Source organism: Pelobates fuscus, chromosome 12 (genome assembly GCF_036172605.1).
Source record: "Pelobates fuscus isolate aPelFus1 chromosome 12, aPelFus1.pri, whole genome shotgun sequence".
In the NCBI taxonomy this organism is placed as follows: Eukaryota; Metazoa; Chordata; class Amphibia; order Anura; family Pelobatidae; genus Pelobates; species Pelobates fuscus.
Genome location: NC_086328.1, coordinates 29,527,468 through 29,551,290, shown reverse-complemented (window position 1 = coordinate 29,551,290; position 23,823 = coordinate 29,527,468). Strand labels below are relative to the sequence as shown.

Here is a 23,823-nt window from a genome sequence, read left to right as displayed (position 1 = left end):
GCAAAACTCCTGGTCAACATACTGTACATAAAAAGGAGATATTACCTATGAGCATATATGAGTTGTTTGTAAAGTGGTTTGAAGAGTGCCCAGACCACCGTCCAGTGCAAGCTTAAAGGGACACTATAGTCACCAGAACAACTACAGCTTATTGCATTTGTTCTGGTGAGTAGAATCATTCCCTTCAGGCCTTTTGCAGTAAACACTGTATTTTCAGAGAAAATGCAGCGTTCACAATACAGCTTAGGGATACCTCCACTGGCCACTCCTCAGATGGCTGCTAGAGGTGCCTTCTGGGGCAGTGCTGCACACTGTGCAGTACTGCCATTCAGTGTCTCCACCCTCTGCATGGGGACACTGAACTTTCCTCACAGAGATGCATTGATTCAATACAGCTCTATGAGGAGGTGCTGAGTGGCCAGAGCGGTGTTTGACTTGTGCTAGCTCTGCCCCTGACCTGCCTCCTTTACAGTCTCAGCCAATTCTAAGGGGAAGCATTGTGATAGACTTTTGTTCAACACTTCTGATGATGTCAGCCAAGCAGGCAGATCAGGGGCAGAGCCAGGAGCAGTCTAAAACACAGGTAAGATGTTACAATATTGAGGGAAGTATGGGCAAGGGGGATAGAGTTGGTTTAACACTATATGATTAAAAATACATATTTGTGTTCCTGACCCTATAGTGTTCCTTTAAAGGAGAGATGCTTAGTATATATAAAAGAGGAAAGTAGACAGGGAAGACTTGATGACTAAAGAAAAGAAGAGAGAAGAAAAGAAGAATGTGCATTGTTTCCTACCGTCCTGTTTTTTGTCAGGCTAGCCAGGAAGTTCTGAAATGGTGGGATTCCAGACTCCACTCCTCTCTCTTAAAACCCCACTTCCTAATCAGTTGGATGCAAAATAAATATTTAAATGGCTGTCAAAACGTAAAACTAGCAAACAAAAAAAAACAACAGCCACAACAACTTTATGTAGCTGGTTTAATCATTTGCCTGAGAGATTACCAGCACATTGCAAAGAAAAGCGACATTGAAAGGGTTAAACAACATTTTGTGTGTTACGTCGCTTGTAGGAACATTGTTAGTGCTCCGATACAACGAATGATGCAAATGATATGACACTATTACAATTGGCAGAACAGAAATCCAACAACAAATTGAACAAAATTCTATTAAAAAAATGAAGATCATCGGATAAAGGACAATACAGTAATGGAACTGTATTTGGAAACCTGGCATATTCCGGCAGCATGCTTCAACAAAAACACACAGTGCTGGGTCTGGGGGAAACATTTCCAAACGGCACAGAATGCTAGAGTTTGTGGGATTCAGTATATTTTCATCAGACACATACATTATTGACAGGAGGGGGACATTTCTAAAAGGCACATAATGTTATTGGTAGACACATTATTAGCAGACACGAATAGTGAGCTACTTTATGTGCTCCCCTGTAGCCTAGTGGTTAAGAGCTTTGGTTATCATTCTGACAACCAGGATTCAAATCTTGTTATGGGCATAACATATTTTTACTTTTTTTTTTAATGATGCATTTTGCTAAATCAGACAAAAACATAGTTTGAACCATAACATGCAGTGAAAACATTATATTACAAGATCAACACATAGTAGAGTAAACAAATTCACTCTTGCATTGTTCACGTCACAGAAACCCAATAAATGAAATCAATGTGGTTGGTCCGAGTTTCGATAAGATCATTTGTTAAATATATTTAGATAACATAAAATTGATAACTACATGATGATACTTGTGCAAACAAAGAATACACAGAAAAATAAATGCACAATAAATGGAGCTCTGAATTTGATGTACACACAATAAGCAGAAACAAATGTAGTATTTGGATTCCCTATGCAGAAAATGAACTCACTGAGTTTACATTAAAAACTTGGTGCACTACCTCTATCTAGGCTACTTGTAAATAGATAGTTTTCAGTTTAGACGCTCTGCAGAGATTAAATGGGGTACTTGAAAAATCCCCTCTAAAGGCATGTGCTCTGAGTGGGCGTATTTGAAAAACGACCTTAATTCTACACATGCCCAGTTGCCCTTAAGAGCGTTTCAAGACAGGTGTGAGCCACAGGCAACGACCCTTCTGAAACACCAGGCTAAACATGTAAGTTTATAAGGATCACCACACTTGCTGGCTTAGAACAAAAAAAAAAAAATCAACACGTGAGTTGTAGTGAGTTAATCACTACAGTTTGAATCCTCAAGAATTCAAAATTAAATTCAAATTTCGGGCAAAAATAAAAAAAATAAACTGAAAAAAAAACAGCTAACTTTGAGAATGTTTTTAATTTGGATATTTTGGCTTGAAACATAAAATTTACTTTGAATTCGTAATAATTCACATTTTAGTTAATCAGCACGAAAGCTGTATGTATATACTATTCTGATGCATATCAGTAAGGTTCTACTGCAGTAAACCAACCATTTCAGGGCTTGTAGATCATATTGTTTTAGTCACTCCTGTCTTGTATTTCCTAAGCACATATTGTAGTTATATCAATAAATTGCAGCCAAATATCTACAGTGCTGTTTTTTTTGTTTTTTTCTTAAGCGCAAGTTCCTTTTTCCTTTTTTTTTCTCGTTTCTCCTATTTTTGGAAGAAGAAGAAGAAAAAAAAAAGGATCCCAGTACTTTATCGTATCACATTTCATTTGTCTCCATGCTGCAGACGAATGTATTGCATATCATCAAGTAATTATCGCAACAAGAAGCAAGTTCAGTAGTGCAAGGGTACCGGGTGCCGAGAGTGTCAGTCTTTGGGGATTACTCAAGTGCTCTGACCCCGTATAAACTACTCAAATGAAGCTTACAGATATCAATGACACAAAGTCAACGCGAACATAGACATCTGGATTTTCCATACACTTTTATCCTACTTCGTAAAAAGCAAGAAGAAAGTAAAAAAAAACAAAAAAACAAGTGAAAGCTTCACTTACCATGGACTTTGTGAAGGGCCGGACCAAAGCAAACAGCAACCTGTACCCCCACCAGTTCCGATGAATGGAAGAATACATCATATTTCCTGGATGGACAGAATTAGACGTCACCCCATGGGGAGAGAGGCGGCGGTTCAGCTCTTGAGAGAATAGCACATTGCACAGCTTGGAACGATTGTACGCCAACATAGCCCAATAGTCTTTCTTAGATGGGGAAAGCAGGCCGAGGTCAAGTTTACCAGATGAATCTCTAATATCTGTAAACCTAAAAGATAAAAAATATGTATATAAAATGAAAATGAAATATGTTTCAGACATCCTGCCAGTAAATCTTTACTACAGTCCAGAAATACGTAACTAGCGCCTGTTATAATATGTTTCTCAGTTGCTGACATTGTTAAGCAATAACAAATTCAAATTTAGATTTATTTAAGTAATTTGATCTGGAGGGTAGGGTGGATGGAGGGATATGAAGACTCGCAAAAAAAAGATAATTTGTTCCTGTGGATATTTAATTTCGTCTACTAAATGTAATATGTGGATATTTAAAGGGACTCTGCCGTGGATAGCAAATCCCATTTCAATCTGTTGATAATTGTATCTATTTGTAAAAGAGGAACAGCTAGATAGACTTGCAGATATTATTGCCAAAATTGAAAAATGGCAGTGGTTAGTCTATGCCTTAGATCTAGCTCTGAACTCAAAGCAAGCACGCTTTTCAAAGTTAAAAGGACACTATAAGCACCCAGACTACTTGGCTTAAATGAAGTTGTATGGGTGCCATGACCCCCTTGTTTTAAACCTGCAGCTAAAACAATGTTTTTATTGCAGGGTTTACGTGCATCTAGTGACTGTCACTCAGAAATAGAGTAAGACTCTAGTATTTCAATCAGATGGTCTAAGAGAGTCCATCTGATCTGCACATTGTAGCATTTTGACTAGCCTACGCACTAGGCTCCCAATGACTTTCTATGGGAAAGCATTGGATTGGCTGAGATCATCAATCTCGATGCTCTCAGCCAAGGAGGTTGGACCACGCACAAAGCCCAGCACTGCAGGGAAGTAAAGGAAAGTAATACAATTTTTGTTTCTCCCTGTAAGTGGGGGCCAGTGATCTAAACAGCCACCGGGGAACTATAGCGTCAGGAATACACATTTTGTATTCCTACCTCAATATTTGTTCCTTAAATTTGATTTCTATTTATAATTTTTTTTTACATTCAATGTGTCTACTTACTTTTTTATCACTACAAAGATGAGATGATTTTAACAATAATTTATCGAAATTTACCGCAGCTTAAATGGTCTGGAAAACCTTTTGTTTTAGGAAGCCACAGGGTTGTAATAAGTCCCCTATTCGCATTCTACAAACAGGTAACGATGTCGGAATTATAACCTTGGTAGTTTGCCACTGCTGGTGTTCAGATAAGTTGAAAAAGATAAATGTAACAGAGACACAATGAGTTCTGGCAGACTGTTATGTTTTTAAGTACACCCATGGCATGGCTTAAACACAAATCAAAATAACTAGTTGATGTTTTTTAATTGAGTCTGACAGAATCATTAAAACACCAGCTGTTTGTTTCTTTGCATCTTTTTTTTTTTTCTTCATCCTGTCTTGCTGTAGTGAAAAACACTGTAAAATAAGTCCTCGAGAAATCTTTCTGGTCAACTAGACAAATACAAAAATGGAATGTGTGACTCTTTTTAGGCATTTATACATATCATCATTTGTCACTTACAGAATATAAAAAGAAATACAAATCTTTGCCTGACAATTGTATTACATGTGCAGGTAAAATAATATAGACAGCCAGACTGACAGTTCTGAGTGCAATCAATAAGTGATACACAGTATAAGTTATGGATGTTATGTACAGTGGTTGTAGTATGTAATTGCTGTTGTCCAACGATACGTGGCATGTCTGCACAGCCTGCATTTGAGCTGGCAATGGCATGCAAGTATGCCAACCAGTTATGCCCATAACTCGACCACTCCTGCATGGATTGTAAATGCCTAAAACAGCCACCCTCGATTACAAAAAGGATTTCATGGGGCACTTGTACAAAACTGTTAGAGACACGAGAAGAAAAAGAGTGTGATTGGGTCTGCACATCGGCTGGATCCGGGGATATTGGAAGGCGGGCTACGGAAACTGTTAAGCACAGATTCATATCCCAGGCAAGTCAGCAGACATTTTGTTCTAGCAGAATTTCACAGTTTACAGCAGTAACACTACAGCTATGTGTTCTGGGCCTACTGTAGCCACCATTATGCATTTGGCTTCTATTACCATTTTATAAATTAATAACTTTGGAAAATGTACATTGCATATTGTACAAGTTATTATTTTATTTATTTTATTTATAATAAAAATGGACTGTGCTGAAGCACGGCATATCCTTGCTTAACCCCTTAAGGACCAAACTTCTGGAATAAAAGGGAATCTTGACATGTCACACATGTCATGTGTCCTTAAGGGGTTAAAGCATTCTCCGACCAAACTGTAAACACTGACATTTTGAAAGTTCTATTCCTAACAATGATCCAAAAACACTGGTAAATCAGATTGTGTGCCGTCTTTTAACAGACCTGAACTTTTTTTTTTAAAGGACCACTAGAGACACTAGGACCACTTCATCTCAATGAAGTGGTTTGGGTGTCTGTGATTCTGTCATTTCTTTGAAACAGCAATGTTTACATTAAAGGGTTAAATACACCTCTGGTGCCCGTCTTCCACCTCCTGAATTCCAGAAATTGATTAGCGGAGCACTTTGTTTTTACTGCATATAAGTTTCTCGTTTCCAATGCTACTCTTTGAGAAGCATTGTATTAGACGAGATCGCAGAAGACATCAGCAGGCAAGCTGAAGGGTAGCTTCAGTATAGCTAAATGGAAACGAGGTATGTCAACTTTTTACACTAATTGGTAAATTATTTATTCAAATGAAAATATTAAGGTACCTTGTCTATACGTTTGGATTTGTTACATAAACCAGGAAAAGCAAAACATATTCTCACTAACTATACTGCATGTTTTAAACAATAACATTCATGAAAACCTGTTGAGATGGGTGAAAATCTTTTATGTAAGGTGTCGCCATTTAACATACTTACATTTTAACATTGATAGGTTAAATATCCAAATGTTTTGTGCTTTTTTTTTTTTTGCTTTTTTTTTTTTAAGTTTCTTTTTACTCCACTGGATGTGCACACTGTGTGTTACCTTTTGTCCTAGAGAGACTTAAATCATTACTTCGACATTGTGGAAATGGCCTTAGGCAAAGGATTACATATTAGGGAAAGGAAGCAGCCTATAAAACTGGGACATATGTTGTGGATAAAACAAGGGAAATGGATACAAATAAATAAATAAAAGAGAGAGATAGATAAAATAATACAAAGACATTAAAAATTAAATGGTAAATGTAATGGTAACTAACAGGGTTGTTTGAGTGAAAAATTAAAATTTGAGGCCCACATAGCAATACTGAAAAAAGGAATTGACTTGGAGAATGTTTCTAAATCACCTATTTTGACCCAACATTTGAAATGCTATATACGGAATCTTAAAGGAGCACTGTAAGCGGCCTAAACACTACAGTGGGCTGCGGTGGTAAGGATAGGTCACAGTATCTGACACTGCCCCTTGTCCACATGCAGCCATCCCAGCCATTCTGTGACCTATATGGTGCTCCACACTCTTGGGACACAAGGTCTAATGTACCATCTGTCAAATATGATGCCAACCAGTTAGAATCCCATTACACATATTTATTAACCCATACCGTGGGCTGAATTTTCTGGCTGATGGTTTCCTTTTGGTGTTCAATAGCTCAGTGTATTGTCTTGTGATCAGTTGGTATTGACCTAGCTAGTTTTCCATGTTTCTGTTTTCCTCCTTTGTATTGGCCTTAAGTTAAGGTTGCTCACTCTATCTCACATACCTCACTAGACGTACATGTATTTGTAGTGCTATTTAGCCTCTCAGTAGGTGTCGCATTAATCCTGGACACTCTTAAGTCTGGTATACAAATGTATCCTGTTTTTTTGGGTTTTTTTTGTACACAATTCTGTGTTCAGGTACTTCCTGGCACCAGCTCCCAGGTTAATATGCAACCATTTAAAAAATGGTTTAATAAAAAAACCCAAGAATTTTAACTTTAGTATATAACTTCAGCCACATACGTGCACCTTTGGTCAGAAAGTGTATGAAAACAGATAGTCTCTATGGACTTTCCTGGAGAGGTCTACAGTGGATGATCTTACCCTTTTAACGGCAGTCCAGCAGACATTTCATGAGTGGTTGAATAAACCTATTTGTATTTTTTTACTCAATGTAATATTATGCTGGTTGATTTGATGGATTTCGATATCCTGTGTTTCGGGGGATTTAAGTAAATCATCAAAAAATCTTACTTATTATAGACATTGCCACACAGATTTCCAACAAATATTGCACCCTTGTCCAAAGAGGGTTACAATGGGATCACACCACATAAACATTCTATTAATATCAATGCCTTTTTAAACCGAGCTTGTGTTCCAAAGAATCTCTCCAAGTAAAACTGATCCATGAACTGCAGCCCACCCTTATACTTAATTACAATAGCCAGCTTTAGTCATTATTAAATTCTGCATCTTTTAGTACACACAGAGGACATCAAGAAAAATGTACTGCCAATTCTAGGCTGCAATATAGCAAAGCCCCCTGAAACTACTGACTATTTCGGAGTCTTGTTTCGCCATAAACTTTGGCTGATCTTACATTGCAGGAAGGGTTTAAAACTGTACTCTCCTTCAAAGCCCAGATAGAAATCTGAACGTCCAAGCTTGACACATACAAAACCAAGAGAAACGATCTGAGATTGCATTAGAGTCAGGAGATTGGGACACGAGACAAGCAACTGACAACTCAACATAATCTCCCGTTAAATAACAGCTCGTTGAGATATATCCCCTTGTGCCCCTCTACATCTGGCAAGTGATGGGAGTTGGCAGATTTATATGTCAGGATAAGATCGAACTGGCCCACGGTAGCCCCATTTTCCTAATCACTTCAGTGGGCTTGTCTTTCACAAACGCCCTGGTGTGATTTGCAAAGAAGATAAGGGACACGCAGATTTTGTTACAACCTAATTACAGGATGTTTAGGGTTTTAAGGCAGGGTGGGATTAAACGCTGGCATTCTCTCCAGCATCCTTTCAAACTGGCGGCCATAAATTTTAAATGGTATATGTAAATCAATCTGAAATGTGTCATTTGTACTGTAAGCCGCTGTGTGTGGAAGTGATAAAAGTTTCAATCTGACCCTTGGCTGGTCTCACTAACAGAAGTCCCTAGAGAGCTACATTTATGGATACATGATTAACATATAAGCTCTATTCTAGGTCACAAAAATTTTAGGAATAAGTATTAGACTTCTATTTTCTTCTCTCTCACTTGGTTATCCAGCCTTATACTCTGGAAATGTTATGGCTTACGCTAATTTGAGAATGATTAACTCTGTTAACTACTTGCTTTCCTGAAACTAATGGGCTTCTTTGCAATGTGATTTGCTAGCGGAATCCAGGGGACTCTGTTTGGCCAACCTGATAATTTTTTGCAATCATTACTTATTCACAAAAAAAAAAAAAAAAAAAACATTGTTATAAAGCACTCCTGGGAAAAGGGAACATTGTTACAATATGAATCGAACTAACAAAAGTTCTGTCAAGCTTGTGAACAATGCTAGTAGCAGTGGTCACAAGGCCACTTTGTTTAGCTTTTTTGACAACCCACATTTTGTCATTGCTACTGTAGTTACAGGTCATGAATTTTACATTGCATATCTCACAGCCTGTACTTGCAACTTAGCATCAGAGCCCAGCAGGGACCTAGGTAAGAGGGCAAACCGCTGCTAAACAATTTGCCCCTTTACTGGTAAAACAGGCCAGGATGTAGTGGTTATGATGCGTTGAGTACAAAGAGACACAAATATAGAATTCGTAAAAAAAAAAAATTAAAAAAAAAATATATATATATAGCAAAGCAGATGAACTGACTAATAAACTATAAAAAAAAGTGATATACTATGTAGATAAAATATACAGTGGACACAGCTGTATCTCTTTATGATTCTTATGCTTTGCCTCTTAACGGACAACTGTAATAATCTATTTGGTCGAAGAGAACATAACAATTACATTTGTATTGGCACCTCCTGTACAGCAATTTATAAGGATGTTTATTAATATAGATTATCTTTTAAAATGAATTCCAATAGTAATGTATTTAAAGAATCGGCTGCTGCTTTTAAAGATTACAGTATATGATGGAATCGAAAGCATTAAAAGAAAAAGAAAAACCAAAACGAAAAAAAAAAAAAAATGACGGCCTTCAATAATCTGTTACTGTCATGTTATGGACTCTGTTCATTCTGCGATGCTGTCATTGCCAAAATATCTCTGTTTTGTCTATCTTTCGACTGTACTGAATTGTTAATTACAAAATGATCAGGATCCAGCACACACACTTTAAGTAGACCTTTGGTGTTTTGTGATAATGTCACATTCTTCTTGGTTAGACGTTGAAGTTGTAGAATGACAAATCAATAAGGGTCACGGCATTCACATTTAATCAATTATTATTCCATCCCTAAGTTAGATCAATGAGTGTCCTACAGTGCAGTTAAACCCTGAATATGTGTACATAGTAACCAAAAGCACTTTTAAATACAGGCTGTTTAGAAAAAGAGTTTTGCCTGTATGTATCCTTTGGGTTATTAATTCGGTAACTAGTGTCTGCACAGAATATATATGTATCTGCCGTAGCCCAGCATACAAAAAGTTAACTTCAAAATGTATGTATCTGCATTTATTCTTTATGTATCACAGCATGTGCATATATAATCTATTTTTTTTGCAATAGAAGAGAACAGAGCACACACTAAGAAAGAGGGGAATACTTCCACCAGGGTGCTCCAGACAAGAGGGGCAAGTTCCAAAAATTGCCTAATGGTAGTAGATACAAATGTCCGGACACACCTAATGGTTGTTTCTAAAAAGGCAGTCTGTATTTGGAACACAAAAGTGAAAATGTTTCATAAAACCTTTGTCAAGTCAGTCAACGTTGTTTTCACTTCTGTGTTCCGAATAAAGACTACATTTAAGAAGAAACCATCAGGTGTGTCTGGATACGTGTACCAACTCCTATTATATAAGCGCTATTAGCTGAAAAAATTGGGTACACAGCAATGGCATGTTGGCCTTTACAGCAACAAAAACTGAACTAGCTCTAGAGAAGTTACCCATGTGTTCATACCAGTTTATAGTAACGAATTGTGAAAATATGTTTTGTTCCACCAACCTGTGTGATTCTGACGATACTACAACAACTCTTGAAGGGATGGAATGACGCAACGTATCTTGCAGGAGAGAGAAGAGGTAAAAATGGCTGAGATGATTCACCTGGAAGGTCCATTCAAAGTTATCTTCAGTGAGTTGCCATGGGCCTCCCAGCCAAGCTGCGTTGCAAATTAGCACGTGGAGATGCCTATGGAAGACAAGACTTGAGGTTTTACACAAGTACAAGCTATTTTTTTCTTACTTTTTTATAACCAAAGTACTTCAATAAAATGTCACACTCTATACCAGTGATGGCGAACATTTTTTGAGACCGAGTGCCCAAACCGCAATACAAACTAGCTTTTTTTTCCCCAAAGTGCCAACACGGCAATTAAACCAGAATACTGAGGTTTAAGTTTAGAAAAAAAACAACTCATACAGTTGTCCGAACTAGGGGTGTAGTGTGTGCATGGGAGTGCAGTGTATACATGGGGTGCAGTGGATTTACTGTGTGTATGGAGCCAGTGTGTGTGTGGGATTGCAGTAGGGGCACAGTGGGGGCAGTGTGTGTGAGGTGCAGAGTGTGTATGGGGGTACAGTGGGGGCAGTGTGTGTATGGGTGTGCAAATGGGTCAGTGTCTGTTGGGGGAGACGTGTGTGTATGGGAGTACAGTGGGGGCAGTGTGTGTATGGGGATGCAGTGAGGGCAGTGTGTGTATGGGGGTACAGTGGGGGCAGTGTGTGTATGGGGGCACAGTGGGGGCAGTGTGTGTATGGGAGCACAGTGGGGGCAGTGTGTGTATGGGGGAGAATTGTGTGTATGGGGTACAGTGGGGGGAGTGTGTGTATGATGGAAAAGTGTGTGTATGGGGGCACAGTGGGGGAAGTGTGTATATGGGGGTGCAATGGGGGCAGTGTGTGTATGGGGGCACAGTGGGGGCAGTGTGTGCATGGGGGAGAAGTGTGTATAGGGGCACAGTGGTGACAGTGTGTGTATGGGGGTGCAGTGGGGGCAATGTGTGTGTAGTTGGGGGCTGATTGAAGCAAATAATGTTTTGTTTTGTTTTTATAAAAAAAACATGTTCTATATTCCCCCTCCCTTCTTACCTTTGCCCAGTGAGGGGGGATATTGATTGTGAAGCCCTGGCTGTCCAGTGGAGAATCCCTGCCGGTTCTAGTGGGAAGTGAATGCTAGCCTGCATCTCCTGGGCTAGCATTCACTCTCACGAGAAGGGAGAGTTGCCATGGCAACCACGGCAACGCTCTGTGCTCGCGAGAGGAGACCCGGCCGAGCTGAAAGCTGGAGCTCATGGGTCTCCTCTCCCTCCCCTGCCAGCAATGTGACTCCGGACTTGTGAGGGAGATCTCAGATCTCCCCACCAGTCTGTGAAGGATAGCACCAGCCCTGCAGGAGAGAGCATCCTTTGGCAACCTATGGCTGCGTGCCCACAGGGAGGGCTCGGCGTACCATAGGTTCGCCATCACTGATCTATACACTGGATAGCAGAAATTCTCTAGCACAGCACCAGGAAAACTTCGCCATCGTGTATCATTTCAACAATAATATCAACATTATGTTTTCCCCACTAAATAATGAATTATTAGAATTGCTCAAACTATATTAGTGTTGATTTAAAGATAGAGATTTCTCACAGTGAAAACCAGGTGCATCAAAGACAGGTTTGGGGAAACCCAATTTAGTAGATATTAGTAGAAAGTAGGTCCAGGCACACAATGTTTCTTTAATAAGGCAGATTTATTAAAAACTGAATGTGCAACATTTTGGCCCACACAGAGTCCTTTACCAATCTGTCAACTTGACAAAGGCCTCTGTAGAAAACAAAACCTTGAGACAAAGCCTCTCTACGACCCCAGAAGATCAGTAGGTTGTATCAAGATTTTTATAATTGTATTATTGTATTACAGGGTGAACCATTAAAATATTTCAGTTACCTGAACCGGAGACATAAAATAAATTTTACGGATTTGATATTAAATAGACATGAAAGTCCTATTTACTAGAGTGTGAATTGTTGAGAATTTAACATTTAATTTTTAATTTTAATTTTGCGGAACTGAAAAATATTTTGGCCTATAATTTGAAACTCATTTCGAATTCCCAGCAATTCACATTTTTAGGAATACCATATGAAAGTATGTGGGATCTCTTTCCTAATGAGCATGCTAAAATAGAAATCACATTGTATTTACATTACCAAAGTAGCTGGGCAAGATCAGAGTTAGCCATATATAATACTCATTACGTGTTTCAGTGGATAGACAAACTTGCTTTCAGTGGCTGCCAGACTTTGGTAGATATATATAAAGAATAGTCTCCAAATGTTAATGGAACACTACAGCGTCAAAAATACAAACCGTATTCCTAATGCTATAGTGTCCTTGTGCCAAATTAGTTTTATTCCCTCACCAGCCCTGCTACCCTCTCCTGCTCCCACCTCCAGGGTTCTGGTTCAATCCAATACTCCACACAGAGAAGCATTTGGGGTGACATGCAAGTTGAGTGTTGCGGACAAACACCCAATCAAATGCTTCTTATAGAAAACCATTGAGTTTAATGTTCTCCCATGAGCTTCATAGTTGCTGCATTGGAAACCCCTCTAGTGGCTCTTATGCAGACAGCCACTAGAGATGTGTTTAACCCTGCAAGGTACAGACAAAGGAACAGCACACACACAAAAACACAGTTTTACATTTTACAAGGCTGCTTAAAAAGCAAACAAATATGGGGATTCAGTTCCACCTTATAGCCATGTCATGTTAATCCTGCCACTACCCCACAATACTGGTAGGGCCTGCACTATTTTTAACGTGAGAGAAAATTAAGTAATGCATGTTCAAGGTGTGCCCCCAATTCCCTTTTTTTTTTTTAATCCTTCAAAGTCAGCTTTTCTACAAAACAGTAATGTTTTACATTGAATGGTTAAAACTACAGGGCCACTTCACCCAGCTGACTTCATTGAGATTCAGTGGTTTTGGTGCATTTGATGGTTCCTTAAGCTCTCCTGAATACCAACCCAAACATAAAAAAACATATAATAATTTGTAAAACAACACATGACAAATGTTATTTAAACCTTGATTACTCTCTATTTATTAAAGCAAGTCATGCTTTAATTTACTTTATTATAACGCATGCAATGTTTGCCTCTGATATGCGTTCGTGTTTGTAAACGCTTGACTACATGTCAAAAATGAAGAATTTCAAGAAATATATTACATATGAAAAAACAGCAGGATATAAAGGCCTGCTGAAACTCAATAGATAGATATATGAGTCCTCGTGAACATTCAAGCTTTGAGTGATTTAACCCGATTGTCAAGACAAGGTGACTAGAGAGATGTGATCTGCTCTTGGTTACTTGTCAAGTGACCCCACTGTCTCTCTCGATAGAAATGTTCTAGGCTGTCCAACAGAAATTAAATGGGAGCACCTGAATTGTATCCCCCTAGCTCCCTCGAGCAGCTGCCTGCTCCACGTCACCTCCTCCCTCCGTCCCTTCTCTTTGTCTGTTGGCTTTTATCACAAAACAAGAAAAAAAATTAAATGTAACTGAAAGGTTCACTACTTGCACAGAGAAAGCCAGGTCCCCTGTTAAAGCAAACAAGTTCAGGCCATGCAGCTTCAAACACTATCTGCTCATGTTATCCTAAGGTGACCCCTTTCAGTAACCCTATCAGAAATCTCACCTGAATTATTTCAAGAGCTGGATCTCCAGGCTGACCCGCAATACGTGAGGGACAAGGACTGATTTTAAATTTGCTCTTTGACGGCCGAGCAGTGACTCTGCCTCTGCATTGCTTAGAACAATGAGGACTTCACACACTCAAATTAATGTCTCTTTTAACCACTTCAGTTCCCTAAATTACTATATTTTACTACGCTCTTCAGACCTAAATAGGTTGCTAGAACCGTGAAGAAGAATCTATCTCTACATGTATGTGTTTTTCCTAATAGTGTGTGTGTTCAGATTGAATTCCCTCTATTATGCGGTTAACTAGCTCTATAATCCACCAAGGACATTTTAAATGCTGGCTACACTAATAATTTGCCCTACAGCTATTGCAGGTAAGGGTCTCTGTGCAATTAAAGAGGGTACTATAAACTAGCCGGAGAGGTCATCATCTTGTTCCCAGGTTTCGATCTGAATGATGATTATGAAAGCCATGCTTCAATGTAACCATAATCCGGAACATAATCTTCACAGAGGGAAATGAAGGAAGGGCAAATATGTTTTATACAGATCCCCATGCTGTTTGTATTGACAGTTTTGCCTACATAACAACTGCGCCAGGCTTTTATGGAAGCAACTGCTGGGTCAGTGACGATGGGGTTTAAATTAAGAAATATAGAAATGTATGTTATCCACCGGGGCAGCTGGATGAGTGTGTGAATTACTGCACAAGTATCAAGGGCAACTAAGAGTGTCAGCGTAAATCTCAAACTGACAAAGATGGACATGGAACGATTCCCTATCCTAATAAAAAAAAAAGAGTTTTATTTGAGAAAAGCTATATGAGAAATGTACAGTAATGAACAGTAACGCTTATACTATTATCTGTATATGTGCGTGTGTATTATATAAATGTATATTAGATTTCAAGCCTACAAAAGTTTTCAAAAAGCCTGACTTAGGTAAAAAATAATGGGGATTTAGTTACAGTATAAGAGAGAGAGAGAGATTGGGCTTGTTTAAACATGATTTTCCAATTATTTTAATGGCCAGATCATGATTTCCAATTGTGTACTATTTGGAGAAGCTACCATTTCAACTCACCACATTATGAAATGCCACTACAGGAACCGTGGAGAGAGAATTACTCTGTCTCCCCTTCTCCTTTCCCTACATATCATTAGTGGTAGATGAGTTGAATTAATGGCATCAGCCTTATAATTCATCTAATGCCTGGGTGTATAACTCCAATAAACCTGGATCAGAAAGTAACTCTAGCCCTAACTCCGACCCTATTCATTACCCTAATTTTACAATAAATCATGTAATATAAAATATGTATAACATAGACACAGGTATTAAGAGAAATTAATGCCATCTCACAATTTTGGAGACATTAAAAAACTATCTGACTTTGGGTTGGTCTCCAGAACTCATTTATTTTTATTTATTATTGCCATTTATATAGCGCCAACAGATTCCGTAGCGCTTTACAATATTATGAGAGGGGGATTTAACTATAAATAGGACAATTACAAATAAACTTACAGGAACAATAGGTTGAAGAGGACCCTGCTCAAACGAGCTTACATTCTATAGGAGGTGGGGTGTAAAACACATTAGGACAGGAATTTACAATCAAATAAGGTGGGCTGCCCTTTAGGAGAGGGCAAGAGACAGGTATGTGAGGTAAGGGTTAGTCTTGGAGGCCATAAGCTTTCCTAAAGAGATGGGTTTTAAGGCACTTCTTAAAAGATGCAAGACTAGGGGAGAGTCTGATGGCGGTAGGCAGGCTATTCCATAGGAAGGGAGCCGCCCGTGAGAAGTCCTGCAAGCGCGAGTTGGCCGTACGAGTGTGGACAACGGACAGGAGGTGGTCACGGGCAGAACGGAGAGACCGAGAAGGGACATACCTATGGATCTGTGAGGAGATATAAGAGGGGCTAGAGTTGTTCAGTGCTTTATAGGTGTGAGTTAGTACCTTGAATTGACTCCTATAGCATACAGGAAGCCAATGTAAGGACTGGCAGAGGGGTGAGGTGTGAGAGAAACGACTAGAGAGGAAAATCAATCTAGCAGCAGCATTCATTACAGACTGTAAAGGTGCAGTACAGCTATTGGGAAGACCAATCAGGAGAGGGTTACAATAATCCATGCGGGAAATTACTAGAGCATGGACAAGCTCCTTGGTAGTATCTGGTGCAAGAAAGGGGCGGATGCGGGCTATGTTTTTAAGATGGAATCTACAGGATTTGGCAACATGCTGGATGTGAGGCTCAAAGGTGAGACCAGAGTCAAGTATGACGCCAAGACAGCGCGCTTGCAAGGATGGACTGATGTTGGTACCACAAACTTGGAGGGAGAGCGAAAGAGGAGGATCAGTATTAGGAGGAGGAAAGACAAGGAGCTCAGTTTTTGAGAGATTGAGTTTCAGAAAGCGGGATGACATCCAGTCAGAGATGGAAGAAAGGCAAGCAGTGACACGTTGCAGGACGGCAGGGGAGAGGTCCGGGGAGGAGAGATATAGCTGGGTGTCATCAGCGTACAGGTGGTAGTGAAATCCAAAAGAGGTAATAAGTTTGCCAAGAGAGGCAGTATAAAGAGAAAATAGAAGGGGACCAAGGACGGAGCCTTGGGGAACTCCAACCGAGACAGGGCAAGGGGAGGAGGTATCATTAGAAAAGGAGACACTGAATGAGCGTTGGGAGAGATAAGAGGAAAACCATGAGAGGACAGAGTCACAGAGACCAAGTGATTGAAGAGTTTGAAGAAGGAGAGCATGATCAACGGTGTCAAAGGCCGCTGAGAGGTCAAGAAGAATTAGTATGGAGTAGTGGCCTTTGTATTTAGCTGTGATTAGGTCGTTAGTAACTTTGATAAGGGCAGAACTCATGAATTATTTTCCCATAATACATGGTTTATCATTATGAACGCTCTGGCTTCAATCTGAATTAAGACAGAGGATCTGGTCGCTGACAGATGCCTATTGCTCATACAGTGAGACACACTTAATTTTACATTAGCAGTTGGCAGCGTGGTCCCCTGTATGGTGTATACCTGCTGTCAGGATGTAGATTCAGTGGACATGCTGTGAGCAAGACAGCGGAAACACACCATGTGGGCTATGGCTATGTAAAAAAGTGTTTCTGTAATCAACATGTTGTGATTGTCACACAATCAGCACTGGCCTTAGTGTCCACGCACTCATAATTATCGATTATAGTCATGTAATGTTAATAGTTATTAAAGACACTTTAATTACACTTATTTAAAATGGTCTATGTGTGGCTGTTAATGTCATAAGTGGTTCTGAATAAATAAAAAAAATATTGCTCGTGCAATACCCATGCATTCGAGGCCTTAGCCTCCTGAATCGATGCATGCCTTGGCTATGCCAGAATTTAACTGGATTATGTTGCCTATTGCTAAATCCTTAATATACATTGCAATGAGCTATAGAAGAAAAGAATGTTAACATAAGTTATAAGTGATTTCCAATAGTGCAGTTTATAGAAAGTTATGTGTCTCTTTAAACACAGTATGGCCAGATAGAGTGACCAAAATAACCCGTAGAGTAACTCCACCACTTCATGTATCCTTGAAATATTGACACGTTAAGGCTCTATGTGTTTGTGTGATCCCTTTTAATTAGACTAAAAGTGGCTTGTTGTCTTTTGACCAAAAACAAACCACAAGTACTGCTGACGAAGGACATATACCCATGCATTCCTCCCCACTCCTCTCCCGCACCCCCACCGCTAACGGAAGCATTTATTCCGTTGTGGACAAACTACGAAAGTATAAACTCTTTTAATAGATAAAACTATTTCCTTTGCTAATTGGGGCCCCGGATTCCTGTTGTTTAATATCCAAACATTTGTTACACAAACACAAATAGAACAGAGCCAAATGTAAGAGTACAACGCAAGCTACCCGTTAATTACGGATGCTGTGCCTCTTGATTTATTGGAGTAGAATTATCTCCGTCGGTTGCAAGGCTGGGAAACGACTGGTAAAACGATTCTTTAAAAAAAAAAAAAAAAAAAATTGTGATCTTGCCCAAGGGTTACAGATGAGTGCTTTTAAAGACCATGGTCAAATCATTTTGACAAAGGCATTATATGTATTAGTAACGTTTCTCTTTCCAATGACAACCCGTTCTTCTGATTCCCAGGAGAAATACAGCACTTTTAATAGAGTTCAGAGAGCCTCTAACAGCTGCATGCTTCTGTTCACATGGAAAGGATTCTATGCTAGTCACAATTATATATATATATCATGATTACCTGTTATTTTGTCATATGATCCGTGCACTTATTCCCTGACATGCCTGCCTGATATTAGTGGGAGTTGTACACCTGCTGAAATTATGTCTAACTGTAATTACCGCTCTTTGGAAATGTCATTTTCACATACATCTCCAGTGTTGCCCTTACAGGAGAGACCTCCAGTAAACCAGTACTTTACCCAAACACACCACACTAAGCATGGCACCTTACACTACAGTTTAACCCTGCACTACTACACTATCACTATATATATATACACACACACAGAATGTAGTGTCAGCTCAGTGTGTAGAGACCATGAATCATTTGGATCCATTATCTTTAAAGGCAACTTGGTTGGCGATATCAGTAAGGGCAGGATGAGTGAAGTGTGCATGATGCCAGTTAAAATCTTTATACTAAAGAAGCAAATCTGAGTAGCCTGTAGTAGACATCACAGATGTCCTTGTCACATTCCCCAAAGATGATTGATGGGCTACCAAGGAATATACCATTGTATTGCCGCAACAGGGAGATGTCATTAAACCACCTAAAATGCCCCTTTTCCTAAACCGGTTTTCGCTCCTTACCTAGGAGCTCAGTATATTGGCACAAATGCATCTAAAGCATAGTGAATGCTTATCTCCCAATATTTAAAGGGATAGATATGGACACTTTAACTTTATGGATGTGTCCAGGTGTAGGGCTGCTCTGATACATTTTAGGCAATTTACTAATAACAATTTATAAAATGTAATTTAGAACAAGAACAATGTATGTTATTTAAACAGAGTGATTTCTAAACAAATTTATTGTAGTTTAAAGACACCTTACTGGTAGTATTATTGCTGTGGAGCTCTGTTATACATTCAGACACACCAACAACAGGGCCATCTTTCCGCATGGGCACGCTGGGCAGTTGCTCGGTGGCCCCACAAGCATAGGGGCCCCAGCGCGATACCCATGTGCTATGGCCAACAGGGGAGATCCTTTGACCTCCCCTGCTGGCCCACCCAGAGCCGGCTCTGCTCAAATGCTCAAAAGATCTCCCTCACTGGCCCAAAGGCCCTTCATTAGAGCAGCGGCAACGCTCCAAAACAGCATTCTGCTTGCTGGAGGAGTGAAAACAGTCTGCAGCTACTCTGGCTGCAGGCTGTATTCACTCCTCCCGCAAGCAGAATGCTGTGTCGGAGTGTTCCCTCGGCAACACTCAGACACAGCATGCACGCGGGAAAAAATGCCTCCCTGGTCCCTCCCTCTAAGGGCCTACTTATCACTACTTACCACCGGACCACCAGGGTTGGCAGTGTCTCCCCTCCTTCACCAAAGTAAGAACATGAGGACATGAGGTGTTTTATAAAAAAATAATTTTAAATAAAACTACTAAAAATACTTTATCCCAATGCACCCCCCCCCCACACACACACAGCACCTATGACACACACACAGAGCACCCCTCACACACACACACACACACTGAAGCCCTCACATGTACACACAATGCACCCCTCACACACACACAGAGCACCCCCCACACACACACAGAGCACCCCTCACACACATAAACAGCACCCCTCTCACACACACACTGCACCGCTCACAAACACACAATGCACTTGTCACACACACACACTGCACTCCTCACATACACAAACAATGCACCCCTCACTGCTGTCTATCTGTGTGCATTCAGCAGTCTGTGCATGTATTCATCAGTCTGTGTGTGCATTCAGCAGTCTGTGTGTGCATTCAGCAGCCTGTGTGTGCATTCAGCAGCCTGTGTGTGCATTCAGCAGCCTGTGTGTATTCAGCAGTTTTTGTAAGCATTCAGGTGTCCATGTGTATACATTCAGCAGTCTGTGTGTGTGTACTCAGCAGTCTATGTGTATGTATTCAGCGGCCTCTGTGTGTTTACGGCAGCCGGTTTGTATTCTGCATTCTGTGTGTATTCTGCATTCCATGTGTATATTCTGCATTCCATGTGTATATTCAGCAGTCTTTGTGTGTGTATTCACCGGTCTGTCTGTGTGTGTATTCACCGGTCTGTCTGTGTGTGTATTCACCGGTCTGTCTGTTTGTATTGTATGAATGTATTGCATTTATTGGAGGTACCAATAAATATAAGCTTAATTTTATCGATAATTAACATTTTTATTCCTGTAAGGACAAGTGCACTGCTTTGCCCGGGGCCCATAATGTTGTTAAGATGGCACTGACCAACAATAAGGAGCTCCTAGAAAAGAGGAATATGATGATAAAAAAAGAATGATAGAGGGATTTAGGTTCAAAGTAGGGACTGTCCTTCCTAAATAAGGGACACTTGGGAGGTATGTAAATGCATTAAAAACAAGTTTGGGTACATAACACCCTCCCGGTAGTAATTAAGTCAACATGTTTTTGTATAGCTTTTTCCCTGGTCACATCACTACAACAATAATGTCCTCTTTAGCCATTTGGATTATCAACTGTATAGCAGCAATAGGGCCCATGTCACCAACCGAAAATAACCCAGCAGGCTTGCGCACCCAAAAGAATGAAGATTGGCATCACTTTTTCACCTTTCCATAAAGTGATACTTTTTGTGATATGGGAACATGCTGATGGTATATTGTGGTATGGGAACATGCTGATGGTATATTGTGATATGGGAACATGCTGATGGTATATTGTGATATGGGAACATGCTGATGGTATATTTTGATATGGGAACATGCTGATGGTATATTGTGATATGGGAACATGCTGATGGTATATTGTGATATGGGAACATGCTGATGGTATATTGTGGTATGGGAACATGCTGATGGTATATTGTGGTATGGGAACATGCTGATGGTATATTGTGGTATGGGAACATGCTGATGGTATATTGTGATATGGGAACATGCTGATGGTATATTGTGATATGGGAACATGCTGATGGTATATTGTGATATGGGAACATGCTGATGGTATATTGTGATATGGGAACATGCTGATGGTATATTATGATATGGGAACATGCTGATGGTATATTGTGATATGGGAACATGCTGATGGTATATTGTGATATGGGAACATGCTGATGGTATATTGTGATATGGGAACATGCTGATGGTATATTGTAATATGGGAACATGCTGATGGTATATTGTGATATGGGAACATGCTGATGGTATATTGTGATATGGGAACATGCTGTGGATAGATTCTCATGGTTCCAATGTGCTGATAATTAGTGACCATAAAAGTTTTAGATCAGTTATTATTATAGAGGATAAAAATTATCTGTCAAGAATTGTTTGTTTTTTTTGTTGGTTTTTTTTCAGACTATGTTGGTGAAATCATTTTTCACAGATCCACTGCTTTATTTTGTGGAATAATGACTCCAGTACTCTGTAAAACCTAAGGAGAATGCAGTTCTGTTTCTCTCCTACAAAGAACAGAAAACAAACCAAAAAGAAAACCCACCAGCATATAACTAAGAAATACAAGTACATTTTAATTTAACTGCACAAACTAATAACCTAGCTATTTAAAAAAAAAAAAAAAAAATCCAGTACATTATTCTGTAGGAGAATTGATGCGCTCCAGAGGGCTTGAAGCATGGATTTTGAATTACTTAGGGCTTAGTAAATGTTTCCAAAAACAATGTAGCTCACCTTTCCACAATAAACATCATGGGATTATATTGAAAATTATTTGTATCGTATGTTAGTTTGTGAGATCAACTTGAGTCTGTGCAGAGATTATACTTTCTCTTACTGGTCCCACCGCAAACTGACTGCAGTGCTTTAAGTTATGTGTGTGGGTGGCCTGGCATTTCTCTAAAATATAATGTAATATTAAAATAAAAAAAGATATGTTCCAAGAAAGTGTTAAAGGGACACTATAGTCACCAAAGCAACTTTAGCTTAATGAAGCAGTTTTGGTGTATAGAACATGCCCCTGCAGTCTCACTGCTCAATTATCTGCCATTTAAGAGCTAAATCACTTTGTTTATGCACCCTAGTCACACCTCCCTGCATGTGACTTGCACAGCCTTCCTAAACACTTCCTGTAAAGAGTCATCTAATGTTTAGACTTCCTTTATTGCAACTTTTTTTTAATTTAGAATTTCTTATATCCTGCTCTGTTAATAGCCTGGGGAGGTGTGACATGGGCTACATAAAAAAAACAAAACTGCTTCAATAGGCTAAATTGTATTTGTGACTATAGTGTCCCTTTAAGTGGATCATTAACCAGAACATACACAAGTAGTTTGCAATAGATAGATTAAAAAAAGGATACATCCTACACATGTTGAGTGTGTGTGTGTAAATATATATATATATATACATACAAATATACATACATACACACACACCATTTTGTTTTATTAATTTTTTTATTTTTTTTTCTTTGTTTTTATTTTCTTTCCCTCCATAAACTGTACATGAGATTAGCATATATCCTACCAACAAGAGCCTTGACATAGAAGAAGACATGGAGAAGTCAGATGTGTACAAAACATGCTGTCCTATAGCTCATTGAGAAGCATAGGACAGCCACAATCATGCCAGCACACTTGCTGCTCCAGCACACTAATTTGAGTAAAGAGGGGAGGACTTGCAAAAGGCTGCAGACACCAGATCTGCAGGATTGTAAAAACTTTTTTAAAACATACACCCCTCCCTCCCCCCCCCCCCCCCTCCCCAGAAAAAACATGCAGAAAATATTGCATGCATGTTTTCTCTGGGGTTGATCTAATGAATTGAAAGAAAAAAAACAGAAAAGAAAAGAAACTAATGAAGTATTCCTTTAAGACTGAAAATATAAACACATGGAAAAACACAACAGGATGATAATATAAATGACAAGCTCTTTGGGAAGTGATGGGTTAACAATAATGTCAAACGACAGTTGAGATGGCAATTATCTGGCAGAGGAAAATTCCTCGTCACTGTAATTTTCACAGCTAAATAAAGTTGTGCTATTAATTGTATTTTTAAAGAAAGCAATTTGGCAGACGCTCAAGACTCAACTCAACCACACCGCAACCATAACAGCAGTGGAAGCCGTAAAATCATGATATCTTGCACAATATTTGGCCTCCGCACCCTGAGAGTGATATGATAATATTAAGAAAGCTGCAATCGGGCTTTTGGCAGCACGGGATCTGGCACCGAGATGGAGTGCTTACAATTCTCAGAGCCTGCGGGCACAAAAATGTCATCTGCGTATTCGTTTGAGAATAAGCTCTGGCAAGGTTTCAAAAGCAAAAATTCCATTTATAAGAAAAAAAAAAAAAAAAAGAAAAGAAAGAAAGAAACAAAAAAGAAATATACCAATTTCCTTTGTTTTAATAATCCTTAAAGAAGCATGGCATGCTAAATGCAATGTTTAGCTGGGTGTGTTTTTTTTTCCCTTTAAACGACTACAACAGACACTCAGGCCACTTCATCTCAATAAAGCAGCCTGGGTGAAATTGTCCTGTAAAATTAACGATAAAATGTAAAAACATAGCGGTTTTGTTTACCAAGCACGGTTAAACATACGGACAACTCTTCGAAGGGAAGGGGCTCTTCTATAAGGATCATTGGATTGGACTG

The 23,823-nt window shown here is 39.4% G+C and overlaps 1 protein-coding gene across 2 annotated transcripts in view; it reads right to left on the bottom strand.

The window, feature by feature from the left end:
* The window catches only part of WWOX (WW domain containing oxidoreductase), a 771,960-nt gene that overhangs the window by 538,674 nt on the left and 209,463 nt on the right, over positions 1-23,823 (bottom strand). For both annotated transcript variants that reach the window (XM_063438073.1, XM_063438074.1), the window contains exons 7-8: positions 10,316-10,501; positions 2,969-3,233 (exon numbers count right to left, since the gene is read on the bottom strand). In XM_063438073.1, the coding sequence (XP_063294143.1) occupies positions 2,969-3,233; positions 10,316-10,501 (451 nt within the window). The remainder of the gene's footprint in view (positions 1-2,968; positions 3,234-10,315; positions 10,502-23,823) is intronic.